The sequence below is a fragment of the Mauremys reevesii genome, linkage group 1 (assembly GCF_016161935.1).
Source record: "Mauremys reevesii isolate NIE-2019 linkage group 1, ASM1616193v1, whole genome shotgun sequence".
NCBI lineage: Eukaryota > Metazoa > Chordata > Testudines > Geoemydidae > Mauremys > Mauremys reevesii.
In genome coordinates, this window is record NC_052623.1 from 245,124,849 (window position 1) to 245,147,746 (window position 22,898).

The window sequence follows — 22,898 nt, forward strand, 5'->3', positions numbered from 1 at the left end:
TACAGTGCTAATATTTGTAATAAAAATAATAATATAAAGTGAGCACTGGACACTGTATTCTGTGTTGCAATTGAAATCAATATATTTGAAAATGTAGAAAAACAAAATATGTAATAAATTTCAATTGGTATTCTATTGTTTAACAGGGTGATTAAAACTGTGATTAATCATGGTTAATTTTTTAATCACAGTTAATTTTTTTGAATTAATCACATGAGTTAACTGTGATTAATCAATAGCCCTAAGCAAAACACATCAGGCAGACATCTAAAACAGAGGATTCTCTGTACCACCTCTGAGCCTCAGTCCATCCCAAGCAGTATCCCATCTCTAGCTGTGTCTGATTTCTGATGCTTCAGAGGAAGGTGACTCCCTCCTACCTGCCAGATTACAAATGTGCAGCAAGAATAAAAAAAACAGGAGTACTTGTGGCACCTTAAAGACTAACAAATTTATTTTAGCATGAGCTCATGCTAAAATAAATTCTAACACGGCTGCTACTCTGAAACCAAGAATAAAAAATCATCCTGACCCCTACAGACAACCATTTGAAGCCCTGAATCATGAGATTAGATTATAGTCACTATAATAATAGAGAACTACAAGTGTTATGAGCAGGTGGAGGGCAACATAGGCAATCCCTTTCTTCTCAAAGCCCATGGAAGAAAGGAGTTAAAAGGGGGACCCATAGATTCACAGACTCTGGAGCCAGATGGGACTACCTCGAGCATCCAGCTGACTCCCTGGCATATATAGGCCATAGAGCCTCTCCCACAAAATGGATTAAAGCATATCTTTCAGAAAAATATCTAATCTTACTATTATTTATTATCTATTTATAATTAGAAAAAAAAATCTAATCTTGTGATGATGAGTTTACCACCTTCCCAATTAAACTCCAATGTTTAATCACCCGCATAATTTTTCAAGGTTGAATTTTTTTAACTTCAACTTCCTTCCCACTGGAACTTGTAATGTCTTTGTTGCCAAGATTGAAAAGCCCCATACTATCAGATATCTTTTCCATTTGTATGCACCTATACACAATGATCAAGTCACCTCTCAACCTCCTTTTTTGAATAAATTGAGCTATTTATGCCTCACATCATATGGCTTGTTTTCCAGACATTGGCCATCCTTTGAACTCTCTCCAGTATTTCCATATCTTCCCTGAAGTGTGGACACCAGAACTGGACACACTGTTCTTGTAGTGGTCTTACCAATGCTGTGTTCATAGGCAAGATCACTTCCTTACATCTACTTGACATTCCTCTTTTTGTACATCTAAGGATTGCATTAGCTCTTACTGCCACAGCATTGCACTGAGAGCTCACGTAGAAGCAATTATCATTATGACCCCTTTTTCTGAGTCACTGCTTTCCAAGACACAGTCTCCCATCCTGTAGATTTAACCTACATTATTTATTCCCAGATGTATTATCTTGCATTTGTCTGTATTACAACAATTTTTTTTGGATTGTGACCATTTAACTAGGTGATTAGATCAATCTGTAACAATAACCTGTCATCCTCATTATTTACTACCCCACCAGTCTTTGTGTCATCTCCAGACTTTACCAAAGGTTTCCTAACATTGTCTGGGTTATTAATACAAATATTAAATAGCAGTGGCTCAAGAGCTGATCCCTGGGGGACCCTACTAGAAATGTATATCTCCCCATTAACAATTACATGTCAAGATCTATCTGTAAACCAGTTCGTAATTCAGCCAATGTGTGTGTGCCCTGTTAATTCCATACAATGCAAGGTTTTTAATAAAAATGTCATGTGGTACTAGGTCTAATGCCATGGAGAAATCCAAGTATACTATAACAACACAGCTACTTTTATCAGCCAGGCTTTTAATCCTGTCAAAAAAAAAGGCAACAGGTTTGCTTGACAAAAGCTACCTTCCATGAAACCATGCTGGCTAGCATTAATTATATTTTAGCCTCTAATTATTTATTGATAGAGTCCCAAATTAACTATTCCATTGTTTTACCTGGGATCCACATTAAGCTAATTGCTCTACAGTTCTCTAAATCATCCCTTTTACCCTTTTAAAATATTGGAACTACATTGGCAACCACCATGGGAAGGGATATGAAGGAACAAGAGTAGCCAACAGAGAAAATGCTAGTGCCATATTACATGTGATCTTATAGTAGAACTTTCTCCTGGGTTACAGCCAGCCCCTTCCCTCCTTCCTGTATGGGGATACAGTGTCATGGTGTCCCTTATTTTTAAAATTCTACATTAGGGATCCTAATGTTCAAATAACACATGCAGCATATTTCATTAATTATTTTTGCATTTTGCTATTTTACTTATTTTAATTAATGTTTTACTGTGTAGGGGTTGGTTTCCAAGGGATATGGGAGCCAGTTCAGGGGGTTGTAATGTCTCCCTGCCCATGTGCAGGAGCTGGTTCAAGCATACCAGTAACCAATTTGTATCTGTATGTGTCTCACTTCTCTCCATTCAGGAGGGCTAGCACTAGGAAGATGCTCCTGGAAGATATAAGGCATATACACATTGAATAGGACCAAGAGATAGTACTGTATCATGGTTCTGCAATAATAATGGTTACAAACAAATTTGATATTCTGTATAGGAGGCCCCAGTGAAATTGGGATGTTTCCCATAACATATAAATATTAAAGAGAAAACATGACAAAAACTCTTCAGAAGAGATTTCATGATATTACAATTTCTATTTTAGAGATGTGGAAGGCTTTAGATAAATCTCCACCTGGCAAAATAAATACTTACTTCACAAACTACCTCTTAATAATGTCTTGGACAATATAAAATCTAGGTGCCTGATGTGCTGAGTGTCTACAGTTGCCGCTGATTTTAATGAAAGTTAAGGATGCCCAGCACCTGGCAGGACATAATTAGCTCCTCAAACAAAATTGGCATATGACAGTACTTAAGCAGAACACTTTGACAGCGCACTCTTAGTCTGTCCATCAAGTTTAATCAGACACAGCATTTAGAGAAAAATGTTTCTCTTCTGTGGTATCTCTCTACTGGTGTAATAAATACAATTATTTCAAATATTTTGGATTTGCCTTTCTCTTAATTCACTTCTAGACAATTAACTGTCATCACTAATTGATGGATTTTTGTGATTTGCCTTCTAATTTATTTTTTGCTTAAAAGGGAACTAATTATTTTTACAAAATTCCCTCAACTGTAAAAATCATGTAAAATCATCTGCAGTAACTGTTTTAGAGAGAAGCAGTTCAGTGCTTTTTTAGTTTAAAATAAACTTTTTTCCTTAGGTTCTACATTGTCCAACCCTACTCAGATCTTCAATTTCTACTACTTGAAGCCCTACCTCAAAGGTTCTCATACTCGAAGATCTAATACACCTCATTCAGTGGCCTGTGTGGTATCAGAACATCTGACAGATTCTAGGCCTGAACAATATCATTTTATACATCAGCAGGGGCGCTGCAACAATTTTTATAGTGGAGGCGCTGAGAGCCATTGAACCAAACTTTAAACCCTGCAAACCACTTCAAACCAGGGTGTGTGGCAGCGTCCCCCACACCTCTTGTTCCAGCACCTATGTACGGCTCTTAATCTATATTAAGTACCAAGTAGAGGTTTATAACGTGTAAACAGTTTTTTAAAAACTACTCATTTTCCCAGTCTAAATAAGCCCTACAATTGAAAAATGCTTGGTGTTCCACTTTTGTAGTTTTAATTAGTGTAATTACAGTGAATTCTTATTCTGATAGAATACTTTTAATCATCATCCATATTACAGTTTGAGAATTTCTTCCCTAAGAAGTAATATACTGGTGATTCTTTATTTCTGGGCCGGAAACTAACCTGAAGAGGTAAATGCTTCTTTTGCAATAGAGTATATATAGGTTCACCTCTTTAAAATATTTTCATCATCCTATTACACTGTCAGTCAAGTTTGTCCTATGAAAACACAGGTAGGTTACAATCAGAAGTTTGCAAAATCACAGACTAGTTGAAAGTAGACTACGTTTAATAGTCTACTGCAGTGTTTCTCTACCTTTTTGATAGCACGGACTGGCTTGCTGCCTTCCTAAACTGTGTTAGGGAGATCTCAGAGACTGGCCCCAGTCCACGGACTGGTCACTGAGAAACACTGGTTTAGTGGACTTCTGGATTTGCAATGGTTTCACTTGCCACCAGTGTAACACATGCTGAGGTGTTACATTGGAGCAGAAGTTGCCATTCTAATGAGACTGCCTGTCATGAAATCAGTTTTAAATAATGTGTTGAATGCCCTTGTTATCCTAGGAATTGTGGAGCAGTTAGCGCATTTTGCTGCGATTGAGGGAATTATGTAAACATGATTTATAGGTCATCTTTAATATTGTTATGATTTGAGATTGTTTGGTGAAGAGAATATTAATCAATTTCTCTGTATTGTAATGTTTTATCAGATTTTACTAATTTCTCTTTCCACAGTTTAGGAAGAGCAGTCTTCTAGTGGGAATTCTAGGCTGCAGTGCTATCTTTCAAGTCATGTCTGACTGGCACTTTGCAGAACTGTTCCTGAGCTCTTCATAGACAAGGACATTAATCTCTTGTTATGGATTGGTGGACATATTACCCACCAAAAATAAATTAACAGTACAATTTTTCTTTCTACTGGAGTACTATTTTTTAAAAATGTGAAAAGTGAGAATTTTACAAAGCTTTGGTTCTTGATGTTCACAGAAGAATTATAACATCAGATCTCATTCAAATCATTCTCTCATCATTTAGAAGTTCATTGACTCCAGGACTGCAAGCATTTAATGACTGTCTTTATATTATATCTGATTAATTTAAAAACTGAAAGAAATAGTTGTGGTGTATGACCTTTAACTTATTCAGAGCAGACCATTTTCAAAAAAAAAATTATGCCATGAAAAATACATAGCTAGAAATGTTATTTAAATTGACTACTGCAAATGTAATTTTTTTGCTTTATTTTCACTTTTAGTGCAGAGAAAAAAACAGATGTCGTTTGAAGGATTTTTAAGATACATGAACTCAAAAGACTGTTTGATATATAAAAGAGAACACACAATTGTTTACCAAAATATGAGCTACCCATTACGTGATTATTTTATTTCGTCTTCTCATAACACCTACCTCATATCTGATCAACTAATAGGGCCAAGTCACCTTTGGGGTTATTCAAGGTATTTAAATACTTTTTTTTAATTGTAAGCAAATTATTTTACAAAGTGGCTTAAGCTACAATTTATTGAATCTTTCACAAATGTGTGTTTAGTAGTAAGGAATACAAGATTCTATTTAAAACAATGATGAAAACTAGAATAATATTATTTGAATATGACTGAGTGAAATTTTATTTGGTATGTACACATTTTGGTATATTTGCCACTCCGTTTACTCTCTAAAAACTATCCAACCAAAGTTTTTCATTGGCCTCACATATACTACTGTCCCTTGCAGCAAATAAAGACATCTGCAGGACATTGTTCTGTATGTTACTACATTGCAGTATTTAATCTCCACATCACTGAAGATCTATAATTAATCTTCCATTAATTTAAACAAATATGAGATCAAATTCTGGATGCAGTTGAGGTGGTGAGGTGCCCATCTCTATCAGGTCTACGTCTTGGTGTACACAGGAAGAACAGTTCTAATCTGCACCAGCTGGTTATGTCACTCAAATGAGCCATTTACCAGCTAGAGATTGACAGGATGCTCTAGCCGTGCCTCCTCACCACCTCTCAAGCTGGAGTCTAGACCGGAGTGCAGAAGCCAGGTACATTGGTTGGGGACTCCAGCATGCCTAGTGTGGGTGTATGTGAGTATGCATGCATGCATGTGTGCTTATGCAAGGGAATGTAATAGGCACAGTAAAGTGGGGAAAATATATGCACATGCAGGAGAATGGAGAGGAGAGGAGATGGGAGGAAGGAAGAAGCAGGAATTTGTTTTGTAACTGTGCAGGGGAATGTGGTGGGTTCAGAAAGAAGAGAAAACTGGAATGAGGAGAAGAGAAGGAAGGGGGAAATTGGAGTTTGTAAAGCAGAATATAGGGAGACAGGAATTTGGAAAACAGGAGTCCAACACTCCAGTTTCTTTGCACTGCTTTGGTGAAACAAAGCAGCTGTAAATGCAGCTTAGCTGACCAGTTTTCTTGGGATGCTTTGCACTGCTCCAGAATGGGGTAAGCAATCAGAACATACTTGTGATTCTGGATCTAAAAGTTAAATGTTAAAAAACGATTTAAGGTAGATGCTACATAACTTCAAATCATTAGAAATATCACATGGCAGCATTTTCTTTCAGCTTCTTACCTAGTCTTCATGTATGAATTTTTATTTTAATGAAATAAGGAAATTCCTAGACAAAAATCAGATTAAGATGGAGTTAAGTTTGAGAAGACTTATCAGTACTTTACGGTAAAATACATTACATGGATTATCCCCAAATCAAAAATTATAAACCAAAGAAATTCAGATTTATGGTTAAGCTTAAAAGAAATCCAGACATATTAAGATATGGAAATGTACAGTTAGGGCACCCAAACAACCTTTCCTCTCCCTTGCCGTAAAACCATGAAGGGACAAAAATCTAATGTATTTACAAATTAGTTTAATCTAATCTAGACCACAGAATCTAAAATGCCTTAATCAGAATCGTATGGTTATTGCATGGCATTGCTGTAGACTATGGTCCTGCCTCTCTTCTCTTTGTGGTGTGCTGTGCATTCTTGGGAAAGTTGGGAGGAAGCAGTTTCTGTACTCCTCAGCATGCAGGTAGTGTAACACTGCCTGGCTCTTTGCATAGAGGTAGGGGAAGGCCTCCTCATGCCCTCCTCATCTGTGTAAAGACTAGGCATATTCTGGCCCATTGTAAGCTTTATTACTGGTGTTTTTATATCTTAGCTGGAATTTATTCAAATATACAATCCTAATATAAATAAAAATCCAAACATTTCCAAATTTAAGCAGATAGCCATTGTTCAAGAAAATGTTTTACTTAAACTAAAACTTTGGCTATATTTTTATCTGTTAAGGGTTCATATTCATAGAATCTATTTTCCCCCCAATGGCTCTGATAAGGCTTATTATAAGCACAAAGTAGATAAGAGAAAATATACATCAATTTTTTATCCATATCATTTTGTAGGAATTTTCTTTTCTTTTATGACAGTTTAGGTATGTTAATATTTTTGTAATTACTCAGATTATGTTATTTGTAATCAGGAATGCAACAAAATGCTTATGAATATGGTATCTCCTTTTTTATTGTTATTTTTTTCTTCTTGTTTTTAAAGTGCTCTGATGAAAGGATGTCGTTGTTTGGAAATTGATTGCTGGGATGGACCACAAAATGACCCTATTGTGTATCATGGTCACACTTTAACGAGCAAAATTACATTTAGAACTGTCATTGAGGTGATAGATAAGTATGCATTTGTGGTATGTACATATATTTGTTGAAATGTGATGAGTGTTACTACACATAAATGTTAACACACTTATAATTTAGGGTACTCTGGAAAAAATAAGATGGAATAGTGCTTGAGGTGAGGGGTACTGTAGAAACAAACTAGATAAAAGAAATCTACAGTATCTGATCTTAACTCTGTCATTTTAAATGAAAGGCAGTCTCATTTTGTTGATAATTCAATGTAATTTAAACTTTGTGGACTGAACCCAGAAGACCTTCCTCAGCATATTTAGGCAAAATTCTCATTTGAAATCAGTGAGAATTTAGCTTGAGCATGGACTGAATATATACTGAGTAAGGATTTCAAGATCTGATCCAATAAAGTTTCCTCTCTTTTTTTGTGTTTTTATGTCTTTGCTCAGACTTCTGTGGCAACAATTCTGTCTTCTGTAGTGTTGAAGCTTGCAATATGGAGGGAACAAAAGTATTACACTGGAATTTTGTTTGTCTTACTGTATTTTCCATTTCCTCTTCATTCTGATCATTTCCCGCCAATTTTAAAACAAGCTCTGAAAAAAGATATAATTTCTTATCAGTCAGATGGCTCATTAAAATGTTGTCCCTTCTGCCTATCTGTAGCAGAACAAGTGGAAGTTAAAGTTCTTTTGGCACCTAACCCATTCTTCTATATTGCTGCCTGGCATAACTCCCAGTGAAGTCAAGTAAACTGTCCTGAAGGGCCCTTTATGACAAATCTTTGAGTTAGGCGGGTTTGGATTATATTTATTCTCTCTCTCTCTGTGTATGTGTGTGTGTATATATATACCTACAGAATATACACACACACTGAAAATAAATATAATCAAAACTGACCTAACTCCAAGTGTGTATGTGTGTTGGTTTGGGTGTGTTTACATACACACCCACACCTGTTGCCTTTTCAAAGCTAACCGGGCTAACGTCTGTAAAGAACTTAGTAGGTCTCTGATTTTTACAATATATTTAATACAAAACTGTTATGTCCTTTCAATGCTATACATATTTTATATGAGTTATTTCATTTTTGCCAAAATACAGAAGCTTATATATTACTGCAAAGCAGATCTCACTGAATAGGAACAAGTTAGTTGCAATCAGCTGAGAGAATGGTTTCTGCATCCCATGTGGTGATCTCTGTTATGATGCTGTCCATCAATTTCAGCAGATTTATCATTCTGCCTCATTTGTGTTTGAGCTTTGTGATGAGTAAGGAATGAGTAAAGAGTGCTGCAGTGGGCAGTATAACAGGACTGAAAACTCTGCAATACATAAAATGTTAGCCCATAATCAGAATGCAATGCCATCTGACAATATTTAACCGACAGTTTCAGTTTAAAATCTAGACAGTTTAAGAAAACATAAGTTAAAAGTGATGTCTTGAACCACACCTTCCCCTGCGTCCTCATGTCAATTATTGTGGTTCTGATCACATTTTCCTATTTTTTAACAATATTTTTCTCTCCCCCACCCTGGTTTGTAAAAAACCCACACAATCAAAGTAGGAAACTGATTAAACACAAAATGATGTCAAATATAGAAAGAAAAACTGAAAAAATAGAGAAATATTGTTTACTCTAGTCTCTTTAAGTTATAGTAACCATCGGTGTTACATTTAACATCATTTGTTTAATTTTTTTCATACAGAATATGATTTTTATCCCTTTAAAAGATTGTAGCTAGTGAAATAGCTGTGATTAAAAGATGTCAGGTGTATCTTCCAGATACCAATGATTGGCCCAAATTAAGATTCTTTTTAGGCTGCAGGGACCTGGAAATAGCAGTTTACGATGTTTTCCTTGTATTGCTTTTCCCTTGTTTCTCATTACTAAGAATATTTGCATCCAAACAGGATCATTATTTCTAAGCAATTCATCCATTCCTCTTCACTTTAAGTAATAATTATCTACCAGCATTCCCTGATAATTCCCAGAGCAACTTGTGATATTACTTGCAGGTCACAAGAGAATGATTTTTTAGGCAGGTAGTGACTATTAGTCTTGAAGAAATGAAGAATATTTTTCTACAAATATGCTGGAATGAATAAATAAGTTGTACAGAAAATATAACACTGAAATAGACTGATGTCTACATTGAATGTTGAAGTTTTTAGATGTCAATAGCTTTTAAAACCTCTGATGAATTTAACCTAAATAATTGTCCATGCTTTAGTATATTTCTTGGGTATTTTGGGTTTTTTTTTTCTCATTCACATCATCACTATTTGCTTCTCAATATTTTAATCTGTTGAGAAGCTCTGTAGCAGTGAAAGACAGTAGCCAGTGTATTGCTGTCTTGGCAGCTCCAAATATATTTTGTGGAATTTTTTTGCCATTATATGTGTGATGATTTTAGTTGATTTAATAGCTCTTTTCTCTTTACTTGCTCCACACCCAACATTAATAGGCATATAATACAACTCTGGTAAACTTGGTTGTCGGCTACTAACCGCTGGAGAAATAAACTTTAATATGCCCCGTTTTTCAAGATCAGAGTGTAGTCATTCAAGATTTCCCTGATAAAGTACTGGGACCAGGTTAACTGATTTTTATTTGGCTTCCCTTGTCATAGTCTTTCCTCTGTTTATGTCTACATTTAAAGCTATCCCTGTTTCTAATGGCCCTTATGTTTCTGGATTTTGTTTCTGATATTATCTTTGAACTTGAAAATTGCTCTTCTAGATTCCAGTTTTACTTTTCCTCTTCCATAAATATTACTGAGCTCAATGATGGTGTGTTATTAATCTGGAATAACTAATAATACTATTTTGAATATTTTAAAAATAATGAAAACACAAATATCCATGTGCCTTTTTGTAAGATATATTGTGCATCTAGTAGTTCTGGTTTTTTAATTATTAATTATTATGGCCTTGAAATTGTATTTTTAGGTATCTGACTATCCTGTTGTACTGTCTTTGGAGAATCACTGCAGCCCTAAGCAACAGGAAGTAATGGCAGACTATTTAGAAACTATTCTAGGTGACAAACTTCTTACTACAATAATTGGTGATACGTTTCCTACAGATCTACCTTCCCCTGAGGTAACAATGTTAATTTTCTCTCTGTGAAAGATAAGAAAAAATTCTAGTTTCCTGCAGTAGTTGTGATAATCCCCTGAAGCATTTTGTGTTTAAAACATCTTTGTGCTTCAGATGGTAAAATAGAATAAATTCCACATCATAGAAATAATAATAATAAAAAAACCTAAAAACCAAATAATGCAGGTTGATATGCCCTTGTTAAGAAAATGGTGTTTCATATAACAACTTGAAATGTAGAGATTAAAAGGCATAATAATCCACTATTTTGCAAAGTCTTGGATTTTCCAGTTCACAAAGTCATGATTTAGCATTTTCCTTAGGCTTTGAACACATTCAATCTTTTATTTTAAATGAAAATATAGATAGTTAAAACTTGTTGTTAACAGTTTATTTAAAAAATTCAGACATGGCAGGCAGCTGCCGTAATGTGCCGCATTATTATCATTACTTGTATTATGGAAGCACCTAGAGGCGCCAGCCAAGATCAAGGCCCTGTTGTGCTAGGCAATGTATAAAACACATAGGGCCAGATTGTGAAGCCCATACTCACATTGATATATCATGAGTATTTCCTCTGAAATACATGAGACTTCTTGTTAAGTAAGTTACAATTCAATATGAGTAAGGGTCTGACAATCTGGCCCATAGTAAGAAACAGTCCCTTCCCTGAAGAGTTTACAATCTAAATAGACAAGACAGACAATGAGAGAAAGGGAGTATTATTAAGCCCATTTTACAGATGAGGAATATATGCACAGAGACATTAAGTACTTTGTCCAAATTTATACAAGAAATCTGTGCTATAGCCAGGAATTGAATCCCTTGTCTTAACCACAAAACCATTCTCAGTGTGCTTGACCTAAGGCAATGTTTGTCAACTGGTGAATTGTGACACTTAGGGTGGCTCACAGAACACAACTGGGGGAGAGGGTCACAAGGCATTGAAAATTTTAGTGTGCTCTCAAGCAAAGAAATTCTTGCTCCTCTACTCCCTGCACACCCTTGCCATTGAGATCAAGTATTATCTGTTAATCTCTTGAAACACAAATGCGCAAATAAATTATATAGGCTTATAATTTATATGTTTTTTACTCTTATTTTTTATAGGAAATGTAAGTGTGTGGTGTAATTTTTTTTTACTTTTTACTTTAAATAGTGGATCACTTACCTGAAAAGGTTGAGAATCATTGTCCTAAGGGATAAATAAAAATTGCCACAAAGAAAGCAATTTTTGTTTGCAAAATAGTTTGCAAAGGTTTTCCAAAAAGAAAAGACATAGATAGTATATATGTTTTTATAAACAATGTTATGGTAGGTATTTATTCAATAAATATAAAAAAATTAATAAATAAGCCAAAATGTTTATAGATTTGACCTTAGTATTTGCTGCAGGCTTACCATCATACTAGTCTTGTCTGCATTTGATTTTGAACCTTTGAAAAATCACGGCATAGAAAAAAAGCACAATTTACATTGGGTGATCTGGGCTGCCTCAGAGTCTCTCAATATACAAGCTGCATTTATCAATCTTGGTGGTGTCTAAGAATTCTATGTCCTCTACAGCAAAAATTGAATCAATTATAGGGCCTGTAAAATAAAGACCTCTATATTGAGTGCCCTCCATAGACTGATTACTGTGTGTTGTAGGGAGTTTCCTTTCTTTTTCCAACTCTATAAAGCCACTTTCTAAATGTGACATTATGGGGTTCCACATTTATTTTCTCAAATGTTTCCATATCAACTATCTCAGTTTCCAACTAAAAAGATCCCCCCGCCACAAAAAATCTAGAATTTGCAAACTCAATCTTTGATTTAAGAGTCAACCTGAGTTCTTTCTTTTCTGTCCATCATTAAAAGTAGTAAAAAAAATTCATGTCAAATTAGGCCCCAACTTTCTCCTTCATAATCTCATTGTCTTCAAATTCTGTCCCCAGTCACACCTGAGCAATTCCAATGCTTGTAATTGGGTCACACAGATGGAACATAGTAAATAATTCTGATGATGGTGAACAAGTAGGACTAAAAACAGCTCATTATCATTTAGCTGGGTTGGTTCAGTGGAGTTAACATGTAAAAAATAGTAAAAAGTTATTTTGTCACTAAACTCATTAGCTATGGCTCTGAATGTGGACAGGGAGCAAATCTGCATCTGACAAAGTGGGTATTCACCCATGAAAGCTTATGCTCCAATACATCTGTTAGTCTTAAAGGTGCCACAGAACTCTCTCTTACTTTTTACAGATCCAGACTAACACGGCTACCTCTCTGATACGTGTTAATGTAGTTATCCTTATAGTTCTGTTTACATACTATATGGATGGGATGCTTTGAGTTCCATTCCCTTTCTTATAAATACTCTGTATAACCCATCTATATTAATATGTAAACTTGTCTTTTTCATTTAATATTTTGTGAAACAAAGAAAACTGGCAAGAAGAATAATGTTGTTTGCAAGGAAACAGTTATCATGGTTTAGTTTGATCAGGTTACAGAGTCTTAAGATTTCTTTTTTCTAATCAGCAGGGTCAAATCAATATGCATTTATTTCATCTAAAGTGTTAGCTATCTTCCTTCCTCTGTTAGCATGTCACATATTGTGTAGTTTCTCACATTCTTTTCTAGATATTGATTACAAACAGTGCCTTATTCCAGTGTTTCTCATACTTTTTATCGCTGTGTCTATTTCTGTCAAACTAAATGAGCTGGGTCCTCACTTCCATGTGTGCTAGAGACAGTATTCATTTACCTCAGCTATTAATGAAATACTAAAATATAAAAATACAGTAACTCCTCAGTTAACGTTGTAGTTATGTTCCTGAAAAATGCTAATTTAAGCAAAATGATGTTAAGCGAATCCAATTTCCCCATAGGAATGGGGCAGGGTTAGGTTCCAGGGAAAATTTTTTCACCAGACAAAAGTATCTATCTATCTATCTATCTATCTATCTATCTATCTATACAATATAAATTTTAAATAAACAATTTAATACTGTACACAGCAGTGTTGATTGTGAAGCTTGGTTGAGGTGGTGAAGTCAGAGGGTGGAAGAGGATGGGATAATTCCCAGAGAATGCCTTACTGCTAAATGATGAATTAGCACTCGGCTGAGCCCTCAAGGGTTAACACATTGTTGTTAATGTAGCCTCACACTCTACAAGGCAGCACGAATGGAGGGAGGGGAGGCAGCATGACAGAAAGAGACAGAGACACACACCATGTGTGTGTGTGAGCGAGAGAGTCACACACCGTGTGTGTGTGTGTGTGTGAGAGAGAGAGAAAGAGAGAGAGAGAGAGAGAGATGCACATTTCCCCTTTAAGTACACTGACCCCAATCTAAGTACACTGCCTTTTTAAGTAGATCAGCAAGTTGAGACAGCAGCTGCTGCCAGCAAGCTCCCTTCATACTGAGCCCTGTCGTGTGTCCCCCTGCTCTATGGAGATGGGGTAAAGGAACAGGGGGCAGGAATGGGAGGAGGGGGACACCCTGACATTTGCACCCCTCTTCCCCGCCCCTGCACAGCAAGCAGGAGGCTCCTGTAAGCAGCTCCAAGGCAGAAGGCAGGAGCAGCACATGGCAGTGGGGGGAGGACACCTGAATTGCCTGGCAATAGCTGGCTGGGCAGCTGTAGCACAGGGATCTTAGGGGAGCTGATGGGGGGCTGCCGTCCACCCTGGTTCCAAGCCCCCACCAGCTAGCTCCAATGGGCTGCTCTTTCTGCAAGAGTGGACAAAGAAGGCGGTTGCCAAACAACATTATAAGGGAGCATTGCGCAACTTTAAATGAGCATGTTCTGTAATTGATCAGCAACGTAACAACAAAACAATGTTAACCAGGACAACGTTAAGTGAGGAGTTACTGTATGTAAATTACAATAGCCTTACTTTACTATGTTTCAGTGATTTGATGAGCATGAGAGGGGCAGTTATTGGTGAGGAGAATGGAAATCTGGAGTGTTGGGGAATGTTTGGACATAGTGTCCTGGAATGGCTTACATCAGGGGTCTCAAACATGCGGCCTGCGGGCCGCATGCGGCCCGCGGAGCTCTTCCCTGCGGCCCGCGGAGCTCCCCAGGGCCGCCCAGAGGGGGGGGCAAAGGGGGCAATTTGCCCCGGGCCCCGGGCTCCGCAGGGGCCCCCAAGAGAAAAGCGGAGGCTCCCGCCTCCGCCCCTCTCCTGGAGCCTCGGCGCATAGAGCGCCGAGTCTCCGTCCGAGCGCCTGAGCCCCGCCCCGATCCGAGCCGCGTGGGGAGGGGGCGGGGCTGGGAGCTCTGGGCTGAGCGCTGCGCTCGGCGTGGAGCTCCCAGCCCCGCCCCCTCACCACGCGGCTCTGAGCGGGACGAAGCTCAGGCCTCGCCGGAGACGCGCTCGGGTAAGGGGGGGTGGAAAGCGGGAGCCGCCGGGGCCGGGCCGGGCCGGGGCCTGGGTGGGAAGCGGGACCCGCCGGGGCCGGGGCCGGGCCGGGGGGGGGGGGGGGGAAGCGGGACCCGCCGGGGCGGGGCGGGGGTGGGGAGGAAGCAGGACCGCCGGGCCTGGCCGGGAGGGAAGCGGGACCCGCCGGGGCCGGGCCGGTGGAAGGGAAGCGGGACCCGCCGGGGCCGGGCCGGGGGAAGGGAAGCGGGACCCGCCGGGGCCGGGCCGGGGGAAGGGAAGCGAGACCCGCCGGGGCCGGGCCGGGCCGGGGGAAGGGAAGCGAGACCCGCCGGGGCCGGGGTGGGAAGCGGGACCGGCCGGGGTGGGGAAAAGAGGGACCCGCCGCCGCCGAAGCGCAGCCCGGTCTTCGGCGGCGGGGGGCCCCTTCCGTTCCGGGACCCGCCGCCTAACTGCCCCAAAGACCCGCGGCGGGGACCCCCCCCGCCGCAGGTCTTCGGGGCACTTTGGCGGCGGGTCCCGAACGGAAGGGGCCCCTGAATCCTCTGGGTGGCCCTGGAGCTCCCCAGTTACTTCCTGTCACCGCCAAACTCCCCTCACCCCCGCCCCCCTCCCCGAGTTATTTTCTGTGCCTAAGCTCCCCGCGCGCTGCTCCTCAATGTTTGGGGCCGGATCTCTCCCCTGGCCCCACCTGCCACCCCCACGCACCTCCCCCCAGGGTCTCCCGGCCCCCACTTGCTGCCCCCTCACTGCCCGGGAGCCTGCCCGGGAGCTCACGCTGACTCCACTCCTCTGCTATGCCAGCTTCCAGCATCACCTGCTGCCGCAGGGTCCTAGAGCCCCCCTTCACTAGGGCCAGGGCAGGCTGTCCTTCCCCTGCCCTTCTGCCCTAGTCCTGAGACAGAGACAGGGCAGGGGCAGGGCCTCATGGAAGGGGTGGATTGGGGGTGGGGCCAGGGGCAGCAAGGGGGCGTGTCAGTGATGCGGCCCTCGGGCCAATGCACTAGTCCTCATGCGGCCCTCGGGGTCATTTGAGTTTGAGACCCCTGGTTTACATAGTCTTCCTCTGCTTCCAAATACTTCCATAGTAGTGCCCATGAAACCCACCCTCCCTCATTTTGTCATCTTTACCTTCCTACCGTCAAGACACTGAAGCAGCCTACTGCTGCTTCATCCGCCTCACTCCTCACCCTCCACACATTGCAGCTTGCTAGTTGCATGGGAAAGACCTCAGTTGGAGTTTAAGCAAGCATGCAGGAAATTTAGAAGAAGACTGCATTTGCATTTTCTTATTTTTGAGATTGTAAATAGAAAAATAAGACTTTGAGGCCCTTCCCAAACACTGTTTAGGCCCTCCATTGTGGTCAGACTGAATAGTTAGCCTGCCTTACCTCACTATGTGGGGCTTGATTTCATTGTTGATAAGAGAGTTCCAATGTTTAAAAATCAGTATACAGACCCAAAACAAAGTTAACAGCAGGCTCTTGTGTGGTAGAGCTGTCTTCTATTACATATCTTTATCTTTGGTGTTATTGATACAGAAGAACAACTGTTTATGAATTGGCAAAACAATGATTGTGATTCAGTTTGGAAAAGAGAGAATGAAAAAAGCGTGTAATGTTTTGTGTCTTATTTAATTTACACAGACACTAGAATGACACTTCAGTTTTTATTAGAAACATTATTCCCATCTGCTCATATTGAGAAGGCAGGGTGCCAGGAGCTTTTCAAGGAGCAAAGACTAGTCCCTGGCTTAAGAAGATGTTTCTTAAACTGTGGTAATCTTGTTGATCATTGCCCTGACTTTAACATCCTTTTCTGGGAAACACTAATGGAAAGATTATATAGAAATACCTCTAATAATATCTGGAGAGCACTCTTTTTTGATCCCTGTCATTTTGATTTTAAATCAGAGTATGGTATGAAGACTTAATGGTTGATGGTAACCTTTTAGTGATGGAAATATTAAGCATCCATGCTGATTTTATGTAGATCACTCAGCAGGCAATAGTTGTTATTGACATCTTTACAGACCCTAGTAGGGCAGACTGAGTAATATTAGATTGGCTCTATTCTTCTCCTCCTGGAGATGGCCTAGAGAGTAGTACTAGGGAATGTTCATCTATTTCAACAACTCTCTACTGCTGGCTACTACTGTAATCTGTTCTTACTCCCTCCCCTCACTTCCCCCGCAAAACCCCTTAGTATATTTGGCATTTAAGGAGATGTTTTTGGCTATAATATCAGCCATATTGCAACAATACTCAGCTGTACACCTTTATTTCATTGACCCAGAAAGACATGGCAATTCATCTTTCCTAGTATCTATCTGAGATTGGGACTTGAATGTCAGGTATAGAGTGAGGAGAAGGAGGAGCATAGCCACTGCCTGTTGCCATGGCAGCAGCAACTCAAGAATGAGTTTGCCACTGCTGATCAACCTCACAGTAGGAACAAAGAGCTAGAACTAGGAATATTCAAAGTAGGCTTATTTTCAAGAATTTTTTTAAACTCTACAAATGCAGTAAAAGTAAATTTACAGAGAATGTTTCCTGTATATTCAAATGTGTGTCTTTTCCTCCTTGAAATCTAGATAAAACTATGGTAAAAACAAAATAAAAGTCATGGCACTATTTTCCAGGAGCTTTGATTAAAATAAGTCTCTCTCTCTCTCTCTCCAGTTCCATTTGGTACATAAGTACAATTAAAAATGGTACCATTGAGAATATGTCTGATATAATCTCCTTAAAAAACCTCTAATAGCTTATCTCCTGTGCATTCTAACAAAGACATTAGTCAAAAGACACATGGAGATCTTAACCATTTCCCCTATTATTATGCAAATCTGTGGATTGTAACACTCTCCCTTTCTTTCTCAGCAATCTCTTAACATTTCCTTGCTCCAGCTCCAGTTGAACTGACCACAAACATCTTTCAGAATAAAGTGATCTCAAACACAAAACCTTAATAGCAAAAGTCCTTCCTTCCATTGTTTCCTGAATGGGGTTGGGTAGTAGTTTTCCATCCTTCTTCCACAGCCTGGAAGGGACATGCTGCATTGCCCCTTTTCCTTTGGGAAGGAGGAGGGTGTTGTAAGACAACTGGATTTGGCATAACTCGCAGCCATCTTGTGCATTTAGGCCTCCATAAGCTGGAAGTGAGGACATCACATAGGAATAATTTGGCCTTGCTTAGGCAGATAGAACAAAAACAACTGCAAGTTGCAATTCTACTGACTGGGACAGATAAAGTGAAAGGACAGATTCATGAAAAAGAGGGGAAATGTGGAAAAATGACCTTGATTGGTTGTCTGTGTTTGAAAGTTATTTTGCTGAAGCTGCTTTGCTGATAAGGAGAATAATGAATTGTTATTGGTGTTGCTTGGGAACTTGTTAGCCTATTAGGGGCTATTATGAGTTATGTGCTTTGTTCAGAGAAAATCTATAGAGTTTAGTTAGAAAATATGCTTTGGAGCAGTCCAAAAAATCTTTTTTTGGAAGGAAAGATCTGGCACCTAAACTCCCAGCAGCTGGACAGAAGAGGGTGTCCTCAGAAGGCTGGTTGCTGATTCCTCAAAACTATTTCAGACTTCAGGTAAATATAAATGTTTGGATTGCTCTAATCCTACTAATATAGCATATATGTACGTGTGTGCTTAAGAACTAATAAAAAAAAGTGGTTTTAGGTAAAAACATACTTGTTTGTGCCAATCACTTATTAGACAGAGGAGCTGTGCCCCCATTGATTTATCCCTGGCACCACCTGGAGAGAAACAGTTAAGTTGCCACTACTTTGGGTTCTGAAAACCCTGGGTAACAGGAGGATTGCCAGTCCACTGGCAAACAGACCCTCTCTATTTATTTTCCATTTCACAGTGAGAACAGGGAATCTTTTGTGCCAATGTTCCTTTCTGAAGGTGTCTCTTGATTGGTTTATTTATTGATTGTATGGGATGGAGGGGGAGCCTCGTCCTTCCCTACACCAAAAGGCTTCTAGTCCAAGGCCTTTAAATAAATAGTAAGCTTTCCCCACTCCCCCCTCAAAGATTAAATTATCCCTCCCCAGGACCATTTCCTCTCTCCCAGCACCTGCCTCTGCCATTTCCCAGGCCTTCCTTTGCTCCAGAATTACTGGAATGGGATAGTCTAGTCTTACAGAGTCAGCATCCCTGATTACACTGATATTTTAAAAAGGGCCTTTTCTGCACCATAATTCTAATGTTTTTATTTATGCTGAATTTTATGAAGGGGTAGCTTAACCGTTCCCATATGTTGCAATTTCCCAGAAGAAGCTTTTTCTTCACCTTTAATCAATATTGACGTGATCAAAGTGATGCTTGAATTAGAAAATTTCCATTTTTAAACTGCATTATTAATTTGGATTTTCAGGGGTTTATTTTCTTTTTACCAAGCACTTATGTTTGCTCACTCTCCAGACCTTTTACTTTTCTATGTTTCCTAACAATTTGGGAAATGTGAAGGAAAGGAGTTAGTGTCAGCCAATTTTAAAGATCCCTTGGAGGCAGAGGATTGCTTCTCTTTTTTTAAAATAAAAGAAAGCATACTAGGTTAAAAATCTATGGATATGCAAGAAGATTTATTCACATTCCTCTTTCCTCTCCTCTCAGTCCTCATTTACAGCTCCAGGATTTGTCTTCCATCTTTCTGTGATCTGACTTTTGACCTTTCTGAACCTGTGACAATCAGGAAGGCAGTATCTTATCTTTGCCAATGTGCCTAGGCCTTTCTGCTGAGTCTTGTGGTACTTTAGTTGTTCTGGCATGCATCATACCTTGGGCTCAACATCATCTGAATTAAAGTACATTTTACCACAGGAGCTGTTTTTTCTGATTTACTTATTTAAATAATGTGTTCTAATCTATTGTGTCAAGAGATTTAAATTAGTGCTAGTCTCAAAATCCCTCCAGCACATAATAGGCAAGAATTTTGTTGGGTGGCAGATAATCTTATACTGATGAATGCTAAGTATTATGGAGTAAACTGTAGAAAAGTTGTGTCAACTGGCTTTTTATTTAATGTGCACAGAAACAAACATTAGTGGCACATATCCTGGTAGAAAAGTGGGGCTTTAAATACATTTTTATTGACCAAGGATTTCTAAATTAGTATTGGTATCCCTATTTCACAGCCTGTATCATTATTGTTGTAAATTTTATACTTTTAAAATGTTTAAAACATAGTAGATAATCTTATTGTGTAATTTCAAACATGAAACTGAAGGTCTGCACATAAAGTATTTATGTAAGGATAATCTAAATAAAGTACTCAAGCTACTTATACAGTACTCCATTTTTGCCACTTCTTTGTATTTGTTGTTCCTCCCCCCCCCCTCCCCCCCCAGGATGAAGACATGACATGAAACTTAGATTTAAAACGTCATATCTTTTGCAATTGACGATTCTGGTTTTAGTAGTTTGTGGTTTAGTAGTTTTGTCTTGCAAAATCCTGTACCAAAATCTCTTTTTGACCCCAGAGACCTTCTGTAATTCTATCTGAAACCAACATGAATGTTATAATTTCTCTTTGATAAGATGAAACTATCATCTTAACAAGATATTTCAGACTACGTTTGCCTATGGAAAAGAGCTTTTTAGTTCTGGGCCATATTGTGCCGTCAGTCTATAAACAAACCTCCAATTGCCTTCTGCTTAAAATGTGATGGCACAATATGACCTTCTGTTATTATGAAGCCACTAGTCGCAACACCAATGTTTAAGGTTGGGTTCATTTTTTTTACTTAAAGCAAAGTTATATACAAGGTGCAATAAATTAATACAATATCAATAAATACAAGCATGACAATTCCCTTTTGGATCTATGCAGTGAAATTCCTTTTATACATATTTGAACAAACAAATGACCAAAAGTGTATACAACTGTTTTAAAATATCTAGAAATACTAATATATGGTAAAAAAATTCAGAACGCTGCAGAAATATCAGCAACACTATGCACATTCAAATTCTGCTAAAAAAAATAAGGTATTTACAAGAAACAAGGCTCATCTATTAGTGATTTAGGAAGTGTTAAAGTGCACCTGTATTTGGAGTTACCGCTATAGGAAGACTACATCGATCCTTACACTAGAGCATGGATGGTAAACATTAAGAATGTGCTATCTCTTCTCCTTGCACTCTGACAATTTGATCCTACAAACAAAAGGCCCCTGTTGAAAAGGAGAGTGTCAGCAACTGAAAGTTGGAATTTAGAATGGAATGCCTGTTTCCACCTTAATTATAACTCTAGTATTTGCTACCATAAACGCTAGATTTTGTGTAAATGATGTTTCTTTTTATGCACATTTTGTATTTTTTAATGGGTATCTTAATAATGCACTATTTGAATCACAGGTAAATTCAATTATCTGTTATGTAATGTGTAAGTATTTATATGTTTTCACAACCTTCCCAGACCAATATTAATATAAACCCTGAATTCTTTGCTACTTCATGTGAAATACATGATGTAGTTATGTGACTCTCATGGTCTAAGGGGTTAACTAAATCCTGTTGCTCTGTATCAATTCACTATATACAGAGATAAAGATAATGAATGTTATAAGATGACCACTTTACTGTAGAGATTATATGGACATTATCATCTCTAAGGACATAATTACACTACCACTTATGTCATTCTGGGGTGTGAAAAAACACCCCCTCAATGGCATAAGCTTCTCCCGCTGACATAGAGCCACTTGTTGAGCTGGCTTTATGATGTTGACAGGAGAGTGACTACATGGACCATCTTATAGCAGCACATCTGCATTGGTGCAGCTCTTCTGCTGAGAGCTCACTAATGTAGACATGGCCTTAAATGAAGATTAGGCTCTGTGGTGCTGATGTGAGAAAACTTATGGAATCTCTCTGTAGTAACTCAGAGCCCTCATCATCAAGTATCCCATCACTGGCCATTGGGGATGTTTTCTACAGTCACAGATCAGCTACATTGCACTGTAGACAATCCTATCATACATCCTCTCTATAAATTTATCATGTTCAGTCTTGAAGCCAATTAGGTTTTTTGCTCCTTCTGCTTGCCTCGAAAGCCTGTTCTAGAACTTCCCTCCTCTGATGGTTAGAAACCTTTGTCTGATTTCAAGTCTAAACTTGTTGAGGGCCAGTTTATATCCATTTGTTCATGTCAACATTGGCACTTAATCTAAACAACTCCTCCTACTCCCTGGTATTTATTCCTCTGATACATTTATAGAGAGCTATCATATCTCCCATCAGCTGTCATTTGTTTAGGCTAAACAAGCTAAGCTCTTTGAGTCTCCTCTCATAAGGTAGGTTTTCCATTCCTCTGATCATCCTAGTAGCCCTTCTTTGCATCTGTTCCAATTTGAGTTCATCTTTCTTAAACATGGGAGACCAGAACTGCATACTTTATTCCAGATGAGGTCTCACTCATGCCTGGTATAATGGTGCTAACACTTCCCTATCTAAACTGGAAGTACCTCGCCTGGTGCATCCCCAGATTAGCCTTTTTCTTGACAGCTCATAGTCATCTTGTGATCAATCAATACACCCTGGTCTTTCTCCTCTTCTGTCACTTTCAACTGATACATCCCCATGTTATCACAAAAATTCTTGTTAGTCCTTGTGTGTGAATTTCCACTATTAAATCTCATCCCATTTCTATTACTCCAGTTTTCAGTGTCATCCAGATCTTCTTGTATTATATTCCAGTCCTCGTCCAATTTTGTATCATCTGCAACTTTTATTAGCACACTCCTACTTTTTGTGCCAACATCATCAATAAAAAAGGTTAAATAAGGTTGGTCCCAAGACCAATCCCTGAGGAACTCCACTGTAACTGCCTTCCAGCCTGACAGTTCACCTTTCAGTGTGACCCATTGTAGTCTCCCCTTTAACTAGTTCCTTATCCAACTTTCAATTCTCATATTAATCCCCATCTTCTCCAATAATTTCCCATGTGGAACTGTATTAAATGCCTTACCGAAATCTGGGGAGATTAGATCTACTGCATTTCCTTGTTTAAAACAAATCTCTTA

The 22,898-nt window shown here is 39.0% G+C and overlaps 1 protein-coding gene across 5 annotated transcripts in view; it reads left to right on the top strand.

Moving 5' to 3' along the window:
- The window catches only part of PLCZ1 (phospholipase C zeta 1), a 149,492-nt gene that overhangs the window by 35,809 nt on the left and 90,785 nt on the right, over positions 1 to 22,898 (top strand). For all 5 annotated transcript variants that reach the window (XM_039544635.1, XM_039544651.1, XM_039544663.1 and 2 more), the window contains exons 4-6: positions 4,979 to 5,180; positions 7,298 to 7,442; positions 10,340 to 10,492. In XM_039544635.1, the coding sequence (XP_039400569.1) occupies positions 4,979 to 5,180; positions 7,298 to 7,442; positions 10,340 to 10,492 (500 nt within the window). The remainder of the gene's footprint in view (positions 1 to 4,978; positions 5,181 to 7,297; positions 7,443 to 10,339; positions 10,493 to 22,898) is intronic.